Genomic DNA, 16,803 nt, shown 5'->3' with positions numbered 1-16,803 from the left:
AATTTAAAAGAGATTATGTCTGTAAAGCGCCCACCACAGTCCATGGAGACAAGACACATGCATAAATATTATAATACAAAGTAAGATGTGTCAAGTGCCATATGAGTAGTATGGATGAGGTGCAGAGGAAAGAGGCTGGTGGTGATCAGATAAGGAATGTAGAGAAGGTATAACTGAACAGAGCCTTGAATGATGAGCAGGATGTCCACAAATGGAGATGAGAGGTGAAGGCCAGTTCGGGCAAAAGGAATAGCATGGAAAGAAGTGTGTAAATAAAAATGGCAAGGTGAGTGATCTACTTGCAGTATAATGTGTGGGAGGGAGAGTGGGAAACAAGAATGAAAAAGTAAGGAGGGAGGATCTTAATTGCCCAGCTCCTCCTGTGGAGCCACTGAACATTTTTGAGCCGGAATGATGTACATTCAAAAAGTGATTGGGCAACGAGCCCTCTGGAAAACAGAAGGTGAATCCAGAGCAATCAGCAACTGGAGTAGGTACCTGGGGACAGGGAGGTGGAGAGAATCTAAGGTGAGATTGTCATTGCAAAAGGGTAGGGAATGAATACAAGATTCACCTACTTCATAATTTTGCCTAGGGACAGTTCTGCCTCTGAGTACCTTTGGCAAGAGGAGACAACAAGAGATAGTGTCAGGTCATATGCATTTGGTACACTGTGGGTAATAAAACAAGGCATGGGTTAAACAAAGGGTTTTTTGAACTTAACCCATTGGCTGAATATCACAGTACAGTAACTAACACTTGGCTACTCCTGCTTTTCACTTCATGTGTAACAGATTGTTGAGTTATAATTCTAATACAGTGTTAATGCAAATTTTGCATTCAATTTCCCTTTGTCTCTTTCCACAGAGGTAAAAAAAGAAATCAATTTTGTTGCTCTGTCTAATCCCCTTTATACTAAACTAGAACCATAAAATTATCATTATATAATCACCAAAAATGACGGCGTGTTTACAAACTCCAGAGTCACACAAAAATAAAGTATCTTGAAACAAAATTAAACTGTCACACCACATATACAGAAAAGTGATGTTTAATCCTGTCACTTACTTTCAAAAAAAAAAGAAAACCTGTTTAGACTCAGAAATATTTTCCATTTTCAAGTTCACATTATTTGTATATTGGAGTTGTATATAATTTATTTAAAACAAAATGGGGCATTTTTGTCATTTTCAACAGCAGCTAAGTTTTGGCTCGGTATTTCAGCCATAATAGGATATTTTTAGGGCTTCCAGACAGGATCTGTACTACAAGAGCTAAATATTTTAGAAGAGTTTTAATGTTTTATTGGAGTAACTAATGTATCTTTATTTTTAATAAATGTGGAGGATTTAGTGAGACAAATCAGTTGACTTAGGAGCTAGATATTTGACATTAATAACTATAAATGCTTAGGTTATATCAAGGGGTAATAATTATGGAAATACTGCTTACATTGTACACATGAGAGAGTAGGCATTTCTACTTTAGAAAATCCCCTGAACTGTAATACTTGGTCTTATCTGGGGAGCAGAGAATCATTGACTATAACAAAGCCAGTAAGAAGAGGGGCTGACAGAATTGTTTTGTCATCTTTGAAACTGTTTTCAGACTGTAAGGTGAATGAGAATCAAAAAGTTTGAGGCAGTAAATTTTATACAAACTGATACAGACTGAAATTCCTGGAAAATCGAAACATTGATGTTTTAGCCTAATATTTTTCTTTTTTTTTTTTTTAATATCTGCCTTGACATATCTGGATGAAATACAAATGAATAATTACAAGTATTTCCATTCTTCTATGATCAGAATTAAAACAACACTTTAGTAAATATGTAGTAAAGATTGTATATTTTAGTAAATACTGTATTAGCACAAGTTGCGTTCAGAAAACTAAAGAAAACAAAGATCATAGAGTTTTCTGGAAGTCATTCTTAAAGAGTTTACTTCTTGCAACCAATTTTAACAATATTTACAACTGTTAGCTGGTTCTAATTAAAAATTCAATAAATACAATAATATGACTTAAAAGGTGATGTGTATAACAGAGGCTCAAAAATTATGATATGTTATAAATATCTGGGTATTGCTATTGAAGTGAAATTTCTCCTAATTTGCTTATATCTATTTACCAGTATTTTTATTTAGAAAACATGTCCTTTTTTAGTGAAAAAAATCATGACATGAAATTATGTGTACAATATGTGTGGAAAATAAAAAATTATAAATTTATAAAAATCTCTCACTAAAAAGAACACTAAAAATGAATGTCAACAAAATGATAAAATATTGGGATGGTATACCTATAAATAACTTTTCTTCCTTTCATACTTTTTGTCTGACATTTTAAAGTTACATATAATAATAATAATTACTTTTATAATGTATAGGGAAGAGATCCTTTAATGTATAAAAGCACGTTAGGTCGTCTATGACTTGTTTTAAAATTTTAAATTTAAGACAGGTGTAGGGGGAAGGCATATCATTTGTGAAAGTAATATCAATCAGAGGCTTGATTCGGAAAGTAAGCTTGAAAATATCACAAGGCATTTAGCTTTTCTGGGTCAACAGAATACAGAAGACGTAGGATAGAAGGGAGGTGCTACAACCAGAAGGGACAAGGTGAGAGTGAGCAGGAGGTCAGTAATAAAGACTGAAAATACAGGGTTAATGACACAGTGTTTTTAGTGGTAGAAGCCAGTTAGAATTCAGAAATCCAAATGGCCACACATTTGGCTGAGAAATTGAGGGTCTCCTTTGTGACAGTAGATGTATAGACATCCAAGATATTCAAGATATTCAGAGGAATAAAAAACAAAAACAAAACAAAAAACATCAATGACCAGAAAATCAGTAGATGGCCAACATTAAGTCAAAACTTTTGGCGAAAGAAAAAGCTTTTAACATTCTTCCTATTAAAGGAGAAACTGATCCTAGGAAAAAATATACTCAGAGCAAAATTGATGGCAGATTATTAATTCACTTGCTAAAAGGGCTTATGAGAGAATGCATTTCTGACCTTCCTAAGAGTCAAGTGGTAGAGTTTTACTGGGGGACAGCCCTGGCACAGTCAGGGGACTATCGAATGGTTCGTTTCTCCCAGGAGAGGCAGTCAACCATGTAAGGCAGTGGTCTGCTCTCACCTGCCGAAGGGATGCTTACTGGGCTACTGAGCGACTCACTATCTTGAAGAGAAGATGAGGGATAAATTAGATAGTAAATAAGGAAATTCCCAAGGTCTATGCAGTCCTGAGATAAGACAAAAAAAAATCCTGGTTAATCCTACTATAAAAGGTGCCAACCAATCTGTGAAATGGCTCACATTATCCTAATTTTCATAATTTCTGAATCCAAGGAATATTTTTATTCCAAAGTACATTTGATGAGTTAATATTATTCACCAGTGAATTTTTTTTCTTCTTTTGGAACTCCTTTCCCTTGGCTTCTGTGATCACCTCCCTTATTTATTTATTTATTTATTTATTTATTTATTTAATTTATTTTATTTTATTTTCTGGCCTCTCAGAAAGCAATTTCTTCTTTGGCATTACTTGATTCAACTGCCTTTGAGATGCCAGTGCTCGGGGCTCCCCTGCCCGTGTATAGCGGTGGCATTTACTTTCTGATCCCAACTATTATTTATATCCTGGTGACTCTGGAATCCTTGTCTCAAACTCAAGTTTTTATCCTGAATTCCAGACATGCACTGACGACTTAAATCAGTAAGTTCAGTGCATGGTCACTGCCTTCTTACAAGTTTTCATTTCTTGTTTTGGTATTTACTAATAATTTTTGATATAATATCCTGTCGTTCCTTTGCTCAAAACCTTCTTCCAATCCATCAGCCATACCATTGTGTTGTGAGGATTGCTCTTGTCAGAGGCAAATCTGAACACATTATGGTCCTTCTTCTCAGTGGCATCCTGTTACCTTGAGATAAAACATGGCCCACAGAACTCTTCATGATCACGTCTACGTACCTGTTGATCTCCACAATTCTCTCATGTAATTCTAGACAAGAGTTCACCAAACTCAGATACAGACATATGCTCACTCTGTCCTGAAGCATTACCTCTGGGCCATTGTATGGGTACTTTTTGGCTGGAAAGTCCCCATCACTCTTTGTGGGAATATTGATATTCTATTCTTCCAGCCTCAGACTAGATGCCAGAGCCTCTTAAAAAAAGCTGTTTCTCCATGTAGCACTAACTGCTGCCTTTGGTCAGCCCTCATGACCCAGGATGGGAGCTATTATGATCATGCTTTGCCAGGCATATCTCTCAACTAGGTTCTTGGTCGTGTACATCTTGGTATTTCCTCTTCCTACCCCAGTGTTCGAAATGTCATAGAGGCTTAATAAATGTTTGTTAAGTGAAATAATAAATACATAAATGATTTAAAGTAATTTTTGAATTCAGACTTTAAATTTGTATGTGAAAATAGAATTAGAGCGCATTCTTAATTTTGCCTTATTTTATTAGTAAATTGGAAAAATTTCAGCTGGACTCAAGTGAACCTCTGAAGATAACGTTTGGCTAGGCATGGTGGCTCACATCTATAATCCTAGCACTCTGGGAGTCCAAAGCGGGAAGATCACTTGAGGTCAGAAGTATGAGACCAGCCTGAGCAAGAGGGAGAACTTGTCTCAACTAAAAATAGGAAGAAAAAAAAATTAGCCAGGCATGGTGGTGCACGCCTGTAGTCCCAGTTACTTGGGAGGCTGAGACAGGAAGATCGCTTGAGCCCAGGAGTTTGAGGTTGTTGTGAGCTAGGCTGATGTCACAGCACTCTAGCTTGGGTAACAGAGCAATACTTTCTCAAAAAAAAAAAAAAAGATAAAGTTTTAGCTCTACATTGGTGAGAGAGATGGGGGAAGCAAGATGAATATTGGGAGTTCTAAGAGACCTTTCTGATGCAGTGAGGAAGCCAGTGTACCTGAACCAAATCCTGCGCACCGACCTAGAGGAAGCCGGAAAACCTGGAGGCTTTTCTTCCCAAAATGACCAGCTCAGAACCACGATAAGAGAAGGACTATTAAATGTCACCTTGACAGCTTCAAAAGATTTCTTCAGGAATCAAGAAAATAAGATGCAGGGGATTAATCACTTTAAGTATAGCAAAAATAGAGAATGGAGAAAATTAACTTTTTTATGTATAAAAAAGGAACACCAAGGGGAGATTTAATGTTGTTATTTATGCACTATGTCATCACAATCTTTCTCTTTTTTTTTTTTTTTTTTTTTTTTTTGGCTTTTGCTAAAGTATTCTTGGCAGACAGAGATTTTTTTCCCCTTATATAGCCATAGAGAAGGACGAGATAGAAAGATGCCAACAGACTAAGACTGGAAGGCTGAGAAAGCCTATGATGACACTGAACAAGCCTTGTGGAAAGGGAAGAAGAAGAAAAGGTATAATATGACATAGCTGGCTAAAGATCTCAAAGTCTTGGGGGAAAATGTTCTTGTTTGAGTTTGTCATGAAAACCAAAGCTTAGTTAATCTCTAATTGATAACCATAAAAAAAGATGAGAGAACATTGTCATATTCTTTGTAGGTGCATGTGTTTTTAACTTAGTCTAAATGATTGAATTTCATAGATTTCAAGATGCAGGGGTTTTTCCCCCCATTTTAGTATTTGTGAAATTGTGATTCACATGATAATTGATGGCATTTCCTAGTATTTCAAGTTCTTTTTCTTTCTTTTTTTTTGGTGGTATTTAAAATTATATTTTATTTTTAATAGGTGTATTTTATAGTCAGTGATGTAGTATCTATGCTGTTAAATCCCATCATAACATGATAAAGTAGGATGAAAAATATAAAATGCTGAGATTGCTACCAGGGTAAGCCTGTGTAGTATTAAATAGGGGCAAGTTCCAAGTACCTGGCTAATTGATCTATGGACTTCTAGTTATAGTCTGATACTACCCGGAGGTTGTAAACTATGGTTCACAAATCTAAGAAGATGATTCTGATTCTTGTTGCAGGCTAGGATTGCCAGGACACTGCCAACAACTCCAGAAATCTCCCAGTTAGTTGATGCCCCATTTAATTTCCTTGATCCACAGAGATTGGGTCCAGAGAAAACAGAGGACATGGAGATCCACCACCAGCCTTTGCCCCTTATAATTGCTTGCTATAATCTTCCTAGCCTAAAGACACTCCTCAACTCCCCACCCCTAACTTTGCCCCAAGAGTGTAAATTCATTATGCCATCCTTTTCCTTGAGAACACAGGCTGGGGAGAGAATTGGAGCTCATCGCCAATTACCTTAATCCAAAATTACACTATTACAGGGATTTACAAGTCTTACTTTTTATCCTTAGTGATCACAGGTTAGTAAATAGTGGGTCTGGCAGCTTTAAAATAGAACACTTAACTGAGTAAGAAAGTTTTCATGCTGAATTATTGAGAATTCAAGTTCTTGGACCAATGAGAAATTTTCTTTTAAAATGAGAAGGGCCATTCACCGTGAGTCTGCTCTCTAAATTGTAGGTAAAGTATAGAAAATAAATAAAACAGCATGTGGTGGGCTAGTTAACAAGTCCAACTTGCAAGTCCTGACATGCCTCATAACAGCCAACAATTCTTTTCAAGATCACGTATATAAAGACTCTCCTTCAGTTCAAGGTTAAAAAGACTATTTGCAGAACCTGGCAATGTTGGTAGATATACCTTAATTTCTTTCCAAAGTCTTGTTCAAGAAAAAAATTGGATAACTAATTGCCAAGCACGGTGGTATACACAAAGAAAATAGTGGTGAACTACATAGACGACCTCTACTTTCATGGAAAATGGTCTAAGATATCCTGAGTCTAGATATTATTACTAAGTTTTCCATGTAATTCTTTAGATATACTATTTTATAGGAATTGCACTTCAGTTTATGTTCCAAAGTGTTCTTGTTTCTAATGGCTCATGGGACAGCACTTCATAAACTTTCTGGCGTTCAGTATTATACAATTAAATTGCAGCCAATATGGCTTCAAAACTAACAGAAATGGTATATTCCTGGATTTCATTGTCAGGTTCTTCTCATATTAATAAGAAGAATATTGACTGGTGACTGCTCAAATAGTTTGCGTGCTAAGTGCACCATTCAGAGCAGATGGCTATTTTGTTGAGTTGTGTCTTCTTCACTGCTGAGAATGTCTCAAAGCATGTGCCTTCCAGTAGCACTGGTGTCAGCCAAATGCTTTCAAGAAACTCAACAAACCATTCTTCTGAGAGTGGTTCCCATAAGCAGTAACCACAGGGATAAGCTTCTTTCTCTCTAGATTTTATATAGCATATTTGTGATATATTTCCCATTACTATGTGCCCTTCAACATCAATATTTCCCATGCCAATAGAAAGAAGGCAGAGCATCACCTTTTTCAACTTCAGTTAAGAGTGTGCCTGTCAGGTGACTCAAATTCTTCACCACCTTGCATGTCTGCGACTGACTGTGAAAGCACCATGAGTACTCATTCTGGCATTTCAAATAAATTTTAATGAGTAGATAAATTCTCAAATATGAACCTGTGAATAACAAGGATTGACTGTACCTTTTTTCAAACTGATAATGTCATGAGTCTGAGTCTTTCACAAACAAAAGAAAATTTTATAAATGGCATTAATACCACTGTTTGTAAAGACTCTTAAAAGTAAAGACTCTAAAAGTTACACAGAAGAATTCAGTAATGTTATCCTTTATATATAAATTACTATGTGGAAGCCTAGAGGTTATCTACATTCAACACTATGGAGACAGTATATACAAATAAATTCCTGTTTCCCAATCTTTGCTAAATTCAGTAAGCCACTAATTGTGGCATTAGCATGCCTCTTCTCTCAAAGATAATAGTTTTGAATGACAGTGGAGAGTACTTGAACATGAGGAGTCCTCACAGCTACGAGGGTTGCATAAGCACCTTTGGTATCCAAAATTTATTACCATTATTTTCCAGAATAAGTAAGTTAATAATTCATCTTTTTTCTCTTGAAAAACACCATGTAATTTATCATTTCTCAATAGTAGCTCAATCTTTCCCTTGATTTCTAGCAAAAGTTTATGCTTTTATTTTTACTCTATCTTTTTCTTTCATCTTCTCCATCCAAGCCCTCCTCTCCCTGCCAGCTCTTGGCTTTATGATTACATGACCTTCAAAAGAAATTGGGCTAGAAACTTGAAAACCACATAACATTTCAGTGCTAAACAATGCTTTATGATTTGGAGTGTGATCTTATAAAAATGTTAATATAATGTGGATCAAAGTTAAAATATATTATTTTCTATCAATATTGTTAGAGTATATTTTAAAATAACTAATAGATTGGAAATGGAATGTTCCTAACACAAAGGAATGATAAAGGCTTGAGGTGATGGATACCCCAATCACCTTGATTTGATCAACACATATTATATGCCTGTATCAAAACATCACATGTACCCTATAAATATATGCAACTATTATGTACCTATAATAATTAAATACTAAAATATATACATGATTTTCTACTTGTTTTTAAAATATGTTTTGTAATCTAAGTAAAAAACAGCTGGAAGATTATATTGACAACAATTTTTTTCAAATAAATGTATCATTTTAAATAATTCTGGTTTGGGAAATAAACTGACATGGTATAAAATTGGAAATCAAGAGATTGAAGCGTTCTAGTCTTAGAAATACATAGCAAAGCTGGCTTTCAGGTTAAAAATCCCTGAGTTGCATTGATTATGAGAGTGTAATAATAGCTACGGCTTGAGCAATTATCATTTACCAGGTACTATGCTCAGTGCTTTGCCCTTGACCACCTCACTGAATCCATCTGATCACTAAATATGCACTCTGAACCATTCTCATTCTACTGGTGAGGAAACTGAAATGTAAGGACTTTCACAACCTTGCCCAGTGTTGTCCCTCAGCTCGGAAGTTGTGGATTTGTGATTTAAACTCTAGAGTTTGCTCCCTTAACCACTGAAGGAGAGTGCCTGGAAAATTATGAAGACAAGCACATAATATTGAGTGCATCACAGTAACACACTTGATTCCTTAAAATTCAGGATGAATTATTATTCTCAGTGGGTGCATCAGAGATGGACTTAAGATTCATGAAATATTCACAGCCTGAAGCTCAACTTCCTTCTCTAAACGTTATTCTCTGTGTGCCACTTAGCACCCAAGGGCATCGAGGCCTCTACTGGCCGAGTGACATAGTGAAGTTTTCCAACTTTGGGAAGCATTTCTGGTTTGTAAATGCACGTAAATCAATTTCTCAGTTCCCTACCCTGAAAAACAAAGAAGCGGTTAAGATTTAGTAACAAGACAAATGTAAGCTGATGTTCTTGTACCTGCTGCTTTTGCTCTTGTTATTTTTATTATTATTTTGGCTTTGGCTTTCTTTCACTGGAATAGACACAAAGCCAGTTACAGTCAATGATTTGATTTCTACAACACTAAATTATATTCCATTCTATTTTTAATGGATACTCTGCAGATAGAGAATGTCTTTGCCATTTTAGGCTCCGATGGAGTATGGGACCTGTCTGTGTTTACATCATGTCCATAGCAGCCAGGCCCATGGCCCCTATTGAATGGATATTCAATATGTGATTACTCACTGACTGAACACTTGTTGTTTAAGCTGTTTCTTCTTCATATTCTCTTTTTAAAAACTCTCTAACAGAATTATTCTTTTAAAAGAACATTTCTGCAAAAAGTAGCTATACACTGAGAAAGTAAGAAAGCAAATAGGAAACACAAGAGATGAAAGGAGCTCTCACCGAAAATGTTTACTCTAATATGCATTCAGAACAAGGGTCATTCCTTATACCTAATGAGGTACACATCCCTTACATACCCTCAGCAAGCAGCATGAATTATAAATCAATGAAGGAACAGATGCCTAACATTAGTGATGATAATGGTAACAAAGACAGTTGAAATTAGTCATTATGATGCCAGTGTTTCATGTATTCACCCTCCATCAAAAAAATAAAGATGAAACAAAAAATAGAACATATCCCTTAAAGAACATTTTTATTCATCTACAGCCTGAATATAGGAAACTATTGTATTATTGATATGGCTATCTGCCTACTTAGAAATCTAAAAAAATATATCTTTGTCTCATTCATAAATGGACTTAGAATAAATAAGTACTCCCAATGCCTTGAGAGGCATAATAGGAATAGACTGGGTGTTTGGAATCAAGTTTATCAACTTTGCCTGCACTTAGCTATAGACTCATAACAGGATGAGAAATTCCATTCTCCCCCACAACCTTTGTAGGCCCTCATTCACTTACTGGCAATGAAGAGAATTTTTATTAATAGTAGCTCTGAACAGACAAGAGTTATAAAACTTTACTGCACAGGGCAAGTTTTCATTCACCACTGAAAACAAGTTGATTTCAGGTCTGAATATAGACATTTTCTCTGGCTTATGGGTCATAACAAATAATCTAGCTTAGGTTAGCTATGATAAAGCTGATAACTTTAGCTTTCAGCTCACTAATACTGGGTTTTGTGAGTGTATTTATGAGACCTCCCAATTTAAGGAAAGTAAAGTACACTATGTCACCATATTACACCTTGTTTGTATGAATGGCACCCTTAATATTGTGTAATGTATTACTGTACTCCTGTACATTGCTTGTGTCTTGGGCAAATAAAAAATGCATTTAAATAAAATATCTTCAAGAAATACTATATCGTTATGTCTCACCTAAAACTTGTTCTTTAACTGGGAATAGGTAAGGAATTGCAAACTTTAATATTCCTAGAATGTATACCAAAAACATTATTTAATTTTCTCCTCAACATAACCTATGAAGTATTCCTGGGAACCTGAGTGTTCATTGTTAACAATATCACATTAGTTCCATTAGTTCATTTTCATATCTAGACTGTGAAGATAATCTTGTTAAATGTGTTCAAAGTAAGGAAAAATATCTTCAGAGCATCAAATAGAAAAATGTTCACTATTGTTCATTGTTTAAATTGACTCCAGCAGAGAAAAGTAAATAAGATAAAGGCAAGAAATGTAATGTTATTGATTCTTGTTTTTGTAAAAAAATCTTGGCACATTTTCACTAGACAGCTGAGTACTTTGTTCAGTTACTTTTTGTTCAATTGCCATGTCTCTTGTTTGTGTCTGTAGCCAAAACATTATTTCTTGGAAGTACAATTCCCAAAGCAATTGCTATCAATGACATTTACTAACTCAATTAATATAGGGCTTGGGTAGACTTTATGAAACCTAGATGGAGTTTGAGTCCAGTAAAAACTGGTCTATGATGTTTGCACCATTTAAGGATAAAACCTCAGCATAAAACTTTGATGAAATAGCACCATACTCTGAAACTTGAAACTTAGCATTTACCTATATTTGAAAATTCTCAAGGAAACCCAAAGACTAGTCACAACAAAAGTTAACAGAAAGCAATTTCAAAATTTGAGTGACTCTCATCATCATAGTGGAAAATTATCCATTCTTTGATTTAACCCAATCATCTTTATAACATAGTTGAATAAAGTTTGTAAAAATCTGGTTACCATAAGTCAGAAAGTGTGTTTGTGTATGTGTCATGGTGGTGGTCATAGTTGAATGAATGAATGAATAAATGTCTATTTTAGTTTACAATTATATTTGCTGAGGCACTAAGTTTATATCAAACAGATTTTGATCTGGCCATCTGGGAAATTCTTGCAGCTATATGCTTCTTTGATCAGCTGTTCTTATTATTTGGGGTATGGAGTCCAAGTCAGTGGCTTTTGGCAGTCATTGGAAATGTCTTCTTTGGGGACACAGGAGGAAGCAACAAGAGTTCCTCTTCGTGTGCCTGATATATTTTTGAACTGGTTTGAAGCATTCCTGGCTCCTCACTAGCCATTTGGGGGAGTACAAACAAGATCAATTTGGACAGCATTTTACCTGAATTAAGAACTGAGAATATGGATTTACATGGAATCAAACACTTCGGAGTTCAATTATTACGGCAATAATAGGGTAAGAGGACTCCTGAGCTAGAGGTGCCATTAAACACATTTCACTACCAGTAGATCAGAAGCACTGGCCAATCAGAGTGTAAATGCTGGAGTAGGAGCCTGGGGAACTTGGCTTAAGCTTCTCTAAGATAGTTGTTCTCAAAGTGTGGCCTAAAGAATCCTGAGGGTTCCCAAGATCCTTTTAGGGATCCATAAGGTCCTCTCTTTTTTAAGCAACAAACATTATCTAGGTGAAGTTAGATTTTCCTTGTATGTTTAAAACAAGACAGCGTACAACAATAGATTGGATGCCAAAGCAGACGTACAAATCTGGTCATCTTTTACTGAGCCAGACATTAAAGTGATTTGCAAAAATATAAAAGGGTGCCACTCTTCTACAAAAAAAAAATTGCCTTTGCTTTAGAAAACATACTTATTTTTCATAAAAAGTACTCTTTTTATTAGTGTGTGATGAGTTTATTTTTGTTGCTATTTATTTTGTTATAAATAATAAATTTGAGTATAAAGGGATTCAAGACCCAAGAGTTTGAGAACTGCTATTTAAAGAAATAAAACAAGAATGACAGGACACCAGGGAAGAAGAGCCTAATAGCCCCAATCCCTGATCATTTTACTCAGAGTTCCAGTTGTCTCTTGAAAGATTGGTTAATAATTTTTAAATATCCCAGTATTTCTCACTTAATGCAAGCATCATTTGAATATATTTATATTTCAAAATCTTGCTACTTACAGTAATATCTGTGTATAAAGTTTTCAGTATTAGATTTTGTATAAAGAAATGCATTTCATCAAACTGCCTATAAAATTGTTATCAAAATGCCATCCAGAAAAAAAAATACCTTTAACTAATAAATCAAAATTTTAATTAGCCTATCAATTGGCACATTTGTGGTACTTCTCAAATGCTTGCAATCTACCTATTTTGTATCTCAAGCACTTAATCAGAAACATTTTTTGCATTAGCTTTGTTTTACTTGACTTTCAAGAGAGAGGAAAGTAAACATTAACCTTCGTCTGAGCAATTATCTCAAATTCTGAAGCAGCAGAATCTGCATTACTGCTTTAATTTTGTCTAAGACAACAAAGATCAAAAGGCGCACCATTGTTTTATATATAAAAACAAACAAATAAACAAAATGATCTCCTTGTAAAGTTGGGATGTCAACTTTACTGTAACAATAAATGAAAAACTAAACCACCCATCAGAAATGGAAAATTGGCACTGAATGAAGGAAAAGAAGGAAAAATCTCCCCTGAAAATCTGACCCAGGGTCCTCACTTTGGTTAGAGTTGGTACTGACTGGTTAACACTATTGTGCTCACATGGTGGTAGTGTCCTCCAGGGATTAGGGGGCATGAGGGGGGATTGACTCACAACTGAGGGACGCCACCATGAACATTGTGGAGGGGAAGGGCATACCTCAACCCCTTGCTAGGGAGAGGCAAAGATATAAAATGTAACCAAAACGTTTGTACTCTCTTAATTTCCTGATATAAAAAAAAAGAAGACCTTAAGCAGAGAATGTAGGTAAAGCCTCCAGGTGACTAACGGGAGCAAAGGAAAACTATCTTGTAAAATGCCATTGATCATTAGAGGGGAACCAATTTCAGAAGTGTTAAGGTGTAGAAAAATGGCAATAACAAAAACATGTGTCTTAGAATCAGTAAAATACAATAATCAGAATTTACTGGTATGTAAAATTAGTTAAATACTTTTCATTTTTTAATTATTTTGTATTATGTCATACTTTATCAACCGTGCTGATGTACTTTACTCTAGCGAGTGCAATACAGGGAAAATAGAAGCAAAAATATATAAATGATGATCACACAGTTGTCTAACATTCTTTGTGTGTCAACTTCTAAGACCACTGTCAAAGAACACAAATTAACATGCTCATCCCCAAACCACGAAATTTGATAGGCATATTTCTAGTGCATACCATTTCTTTTCTTGATTTCTCCCCTCTCAATGTGTTTACACATTTGGAATATACTTTAATGACTCACAGACAAATTTATTTTATGGTCCTTTGATTTTCATAGTCTAACAAGAAAATCTATAGTTTTTAAAAAGCAACATTTGTAAACAAAGATTAGGAATACACCTTTAAAATCTATATCTAAATTACAAGGTGCTGTAGGTCCTAAAATTGACCCTACAATGGTTTCATGCCATAGTACATATGATGTTTATCATACTATGAACCAATAGCCCTAGGTTTTATGTACCATAGCTGGGTGGAAGCCCTAATTCTACATTTATTTTATGTTTATTGATTTGATTTCTAAGAAATGTAGACTGTGATCAAATGTCTTGCTGTAATTTGTTGTGAAGGTTATATTACAGGTTCTTATGGAGACAGAAACTGAAGTTTGAGTCATTAGTGCTAACTTACCTAATTGAGTCTTGGGGCTTTTTGGTCTTTGGTCTGTGATCCAAAGATATCTCTAATCAGAAGGTATTTATTCAACCAAATTTTAAAAGTTTAAATGAGTTTTTTTAGACTGGATGTTTTGGCATGGGATGGATGTAACAATGAGTGCTATCAGGCATCAGCAGTCTTCCAGGAGCATTGGAGTTACCTGCTGATCCACTAAACTCCATACTAAGGACACATGGATTATCCCCCAACTGCCTCCTTTATTTCTATATATAATATCGAAATTATTATATATATAATTATATAACTAATATATACAGTATATATATTATATTATATATAATTATATAACTATTATATAGTTATATAATTTTATAATTACAATATTATAATTATAACTATAATTATAATTATATTATAATTATAACTTATAATATTATAAGTTATAATTATATAACTATTACATACAGTATATATAACTATTATATATACTGCCTTTCTAAACAGAATATTAAAATTCTTGGTTTTTTTAACTAGCGTTCAATGCTTAACAATGATTCTGTTTTTCATGTCTTAATGTAATGAGTTATAGGTTATGCAGCACATGAACAGAACTATACATATTAAGAGGGGTTTTGAGACCTGCATGGAAACACTCAAAATAGACAATAGTCTTAGTAACTGAAAATTGGCTAAAGGATTTGCTGAGAAAAACTCCAGGCTTCTTTCTTTCTTACAGCTGTTCTTAGTGTTGAAAGTGTAAAATGCAGCATCAAGTACAATGCCTCTTAAATGATAAATGGATGAAGTAGGTGCTTTGAATAGAAATACTAAATAAAGCTCTTCTGTTGAAATTACAGCCTCGGCACAAAATGGCATTTATTCAAGTCAGTCAAACAACTCCATTCCATTTTACAAATAATGAAAAGACCTCAAAGAAAGCCCAGACACCTTTTCCTTGTCTGCTTACAAAAAAGTAACCAAAAGGAATCGATTCTCAAGTAGTATTGGATCCATAAGCTTGCTTTTCTACCAATTTGAATTAAGAGGGTAAATGAATAGTTAACTGTTGGATGTTTTTCCTTTTCCTTGTTGTGAAAAGCAGAACTCTGTATGTATCAACTTTTCTTCATTCTTCTTGACCAACAGAAAATGACATATTTTATATTGATATATACAAAAATAAGACACATATCAACACATTTATGAACATATAGGCATATGCATAAATATATGTGCATGTGCACATAGATCATCTCAATGGCAGGATGAAAAAAATCTAAAATTTTGTTTGCCTTTTCAAAACATAGGCATTCAAACTCTCACTATGATTTCACTGAAAATATTTTCTTAAGTAATCATATCCTCATTTTATAACTATTATACAATCACAGATCAATTCTTTGTGGATAAGTCTTTCACTGAGTTCCTTTCAGGTTCACGTTAGGTTAAGGACAGAAGACTCACTGTACTACAGAATTGAGGTTAATTCTGAAGTCCTATACTCCTTCTCAAGTAATTTCATCCTGAACACATTAACACAGGGCTACTCACTTGCCCCTTTGAAGTTATTTGGTTTTCCACGGGACCTAATTTCATCATGGCACCAAATGTCTGCCTTGCCACCATTCTGAGGGATGTCTGCTGCCAAATTTCTGAGCAAAAGTTGTCAATCAGGACTCACCTCTCCTTCCCTGGGCCAAGGCCTCCCATTCTGGGTATATTTGCTTTGATTCTGTCTCTTCTTTTGTCCTCCATCAGCAAATTTGCACAGTAAAGGCTCACTGGGGGCTGAGGAGATAAGAAATCAATTCCATATTAGCAAATCCCCCTTAAAAATAAGTGATTATTTGAATCACAGTAGCGCTTTGTAATGAATATCTTTTGAAGTGAAGTCTTGCTCCTGGAGAGATATTTGGCCCCCTTTTAGTCTCAACTCTGTTGGCTGCTGTTCTAACTAACTGGGCTTCAAAAAAAAAAGTACTGGCAGACCATAAAAGAACACAACAAATATTGTTGAAAAAATAATCAGCTGAAGCAGAATGTGAACACGCCTTGGAAGTAAAGAGACAGGCACTGACCCTTCCAGTTATGTTAGAAACATACTCAAAATTGGCATTTATGAGTGGATAAATATTTCTCCCTCAATGCAAGTGTGTTTTCACTGTAGCAACTATAGGATTCAATTTTGGAAAGAGATGCTTAGGAACTTCTTTCTAAAAAGGGAGATATTTTGCTAATTGCAATCAAATTAGCTTTGTTTTTTTCACTAATCCTCGGCAAATTTCAAAGAAGTTGATCCTCCACCCAACTCTTTTTGCTCCAATTTCCCAGTAAAATCTAGACAGAATCCCAGGGAGAACAATCATTAGAATGTTAAGTGAACCCACATGATAAAATATAGCTAAAGGATATGTTTGTAACTCATGGA

The 16,803-nt window shown here is 34.9% G+C and overlaps 1 protein-coding gene across 7 annotated transcripts in view; it reads right to left on the bottom strand.

Moving 5' to 3' along the window:
• The window catches only part of RBMS3 (RNA binding motif single stranded interacting protein 3), a 675,854-nt gene that overhangs the window by 130,412 nt on the left and 528,639 nt on the right, over window positions 1-16,803 (bottom strand). For 6 of the 7 annotated variants that reach the window (XM_076005926.1, XM_076005925.1, XM_076005920.1 and 3 more), the window contains one exon: window positions 16,057-16,163. In XM_076005926.1, coding sequence (XP_075862041.1) covers window positions 16,057-16,163 — 107 coding nt within the window. Of the gene's footprint in view, window positions 1-578; window positions 618-16,056; window positions 16,164-16,803 lie in introns of all 7 variants that reach the window. The other variant, XM_076005939.1, reaches the window with a different exon arrangement.

The sequence above is a fragment of the Microcebus murinus genome, chromosome 1 (assembly GCF_040939455.1).
Source record: "Microcebus murinus isolate Inina chromosome 1, M.murinus_Inina_mat1.0, whole genome shotgun sequence".
In the NCBI taxonomy this organism is placed as follows: domain Eukaryota; kingdom Metazoa; phylum Chordata; class Mammalia; order Primates; family Cheirogaleidae; genus Microcebus; species Microcebus murinus.
This window is presented reverse-complemented; position numbering and strand designations above follow the sequence as displayed.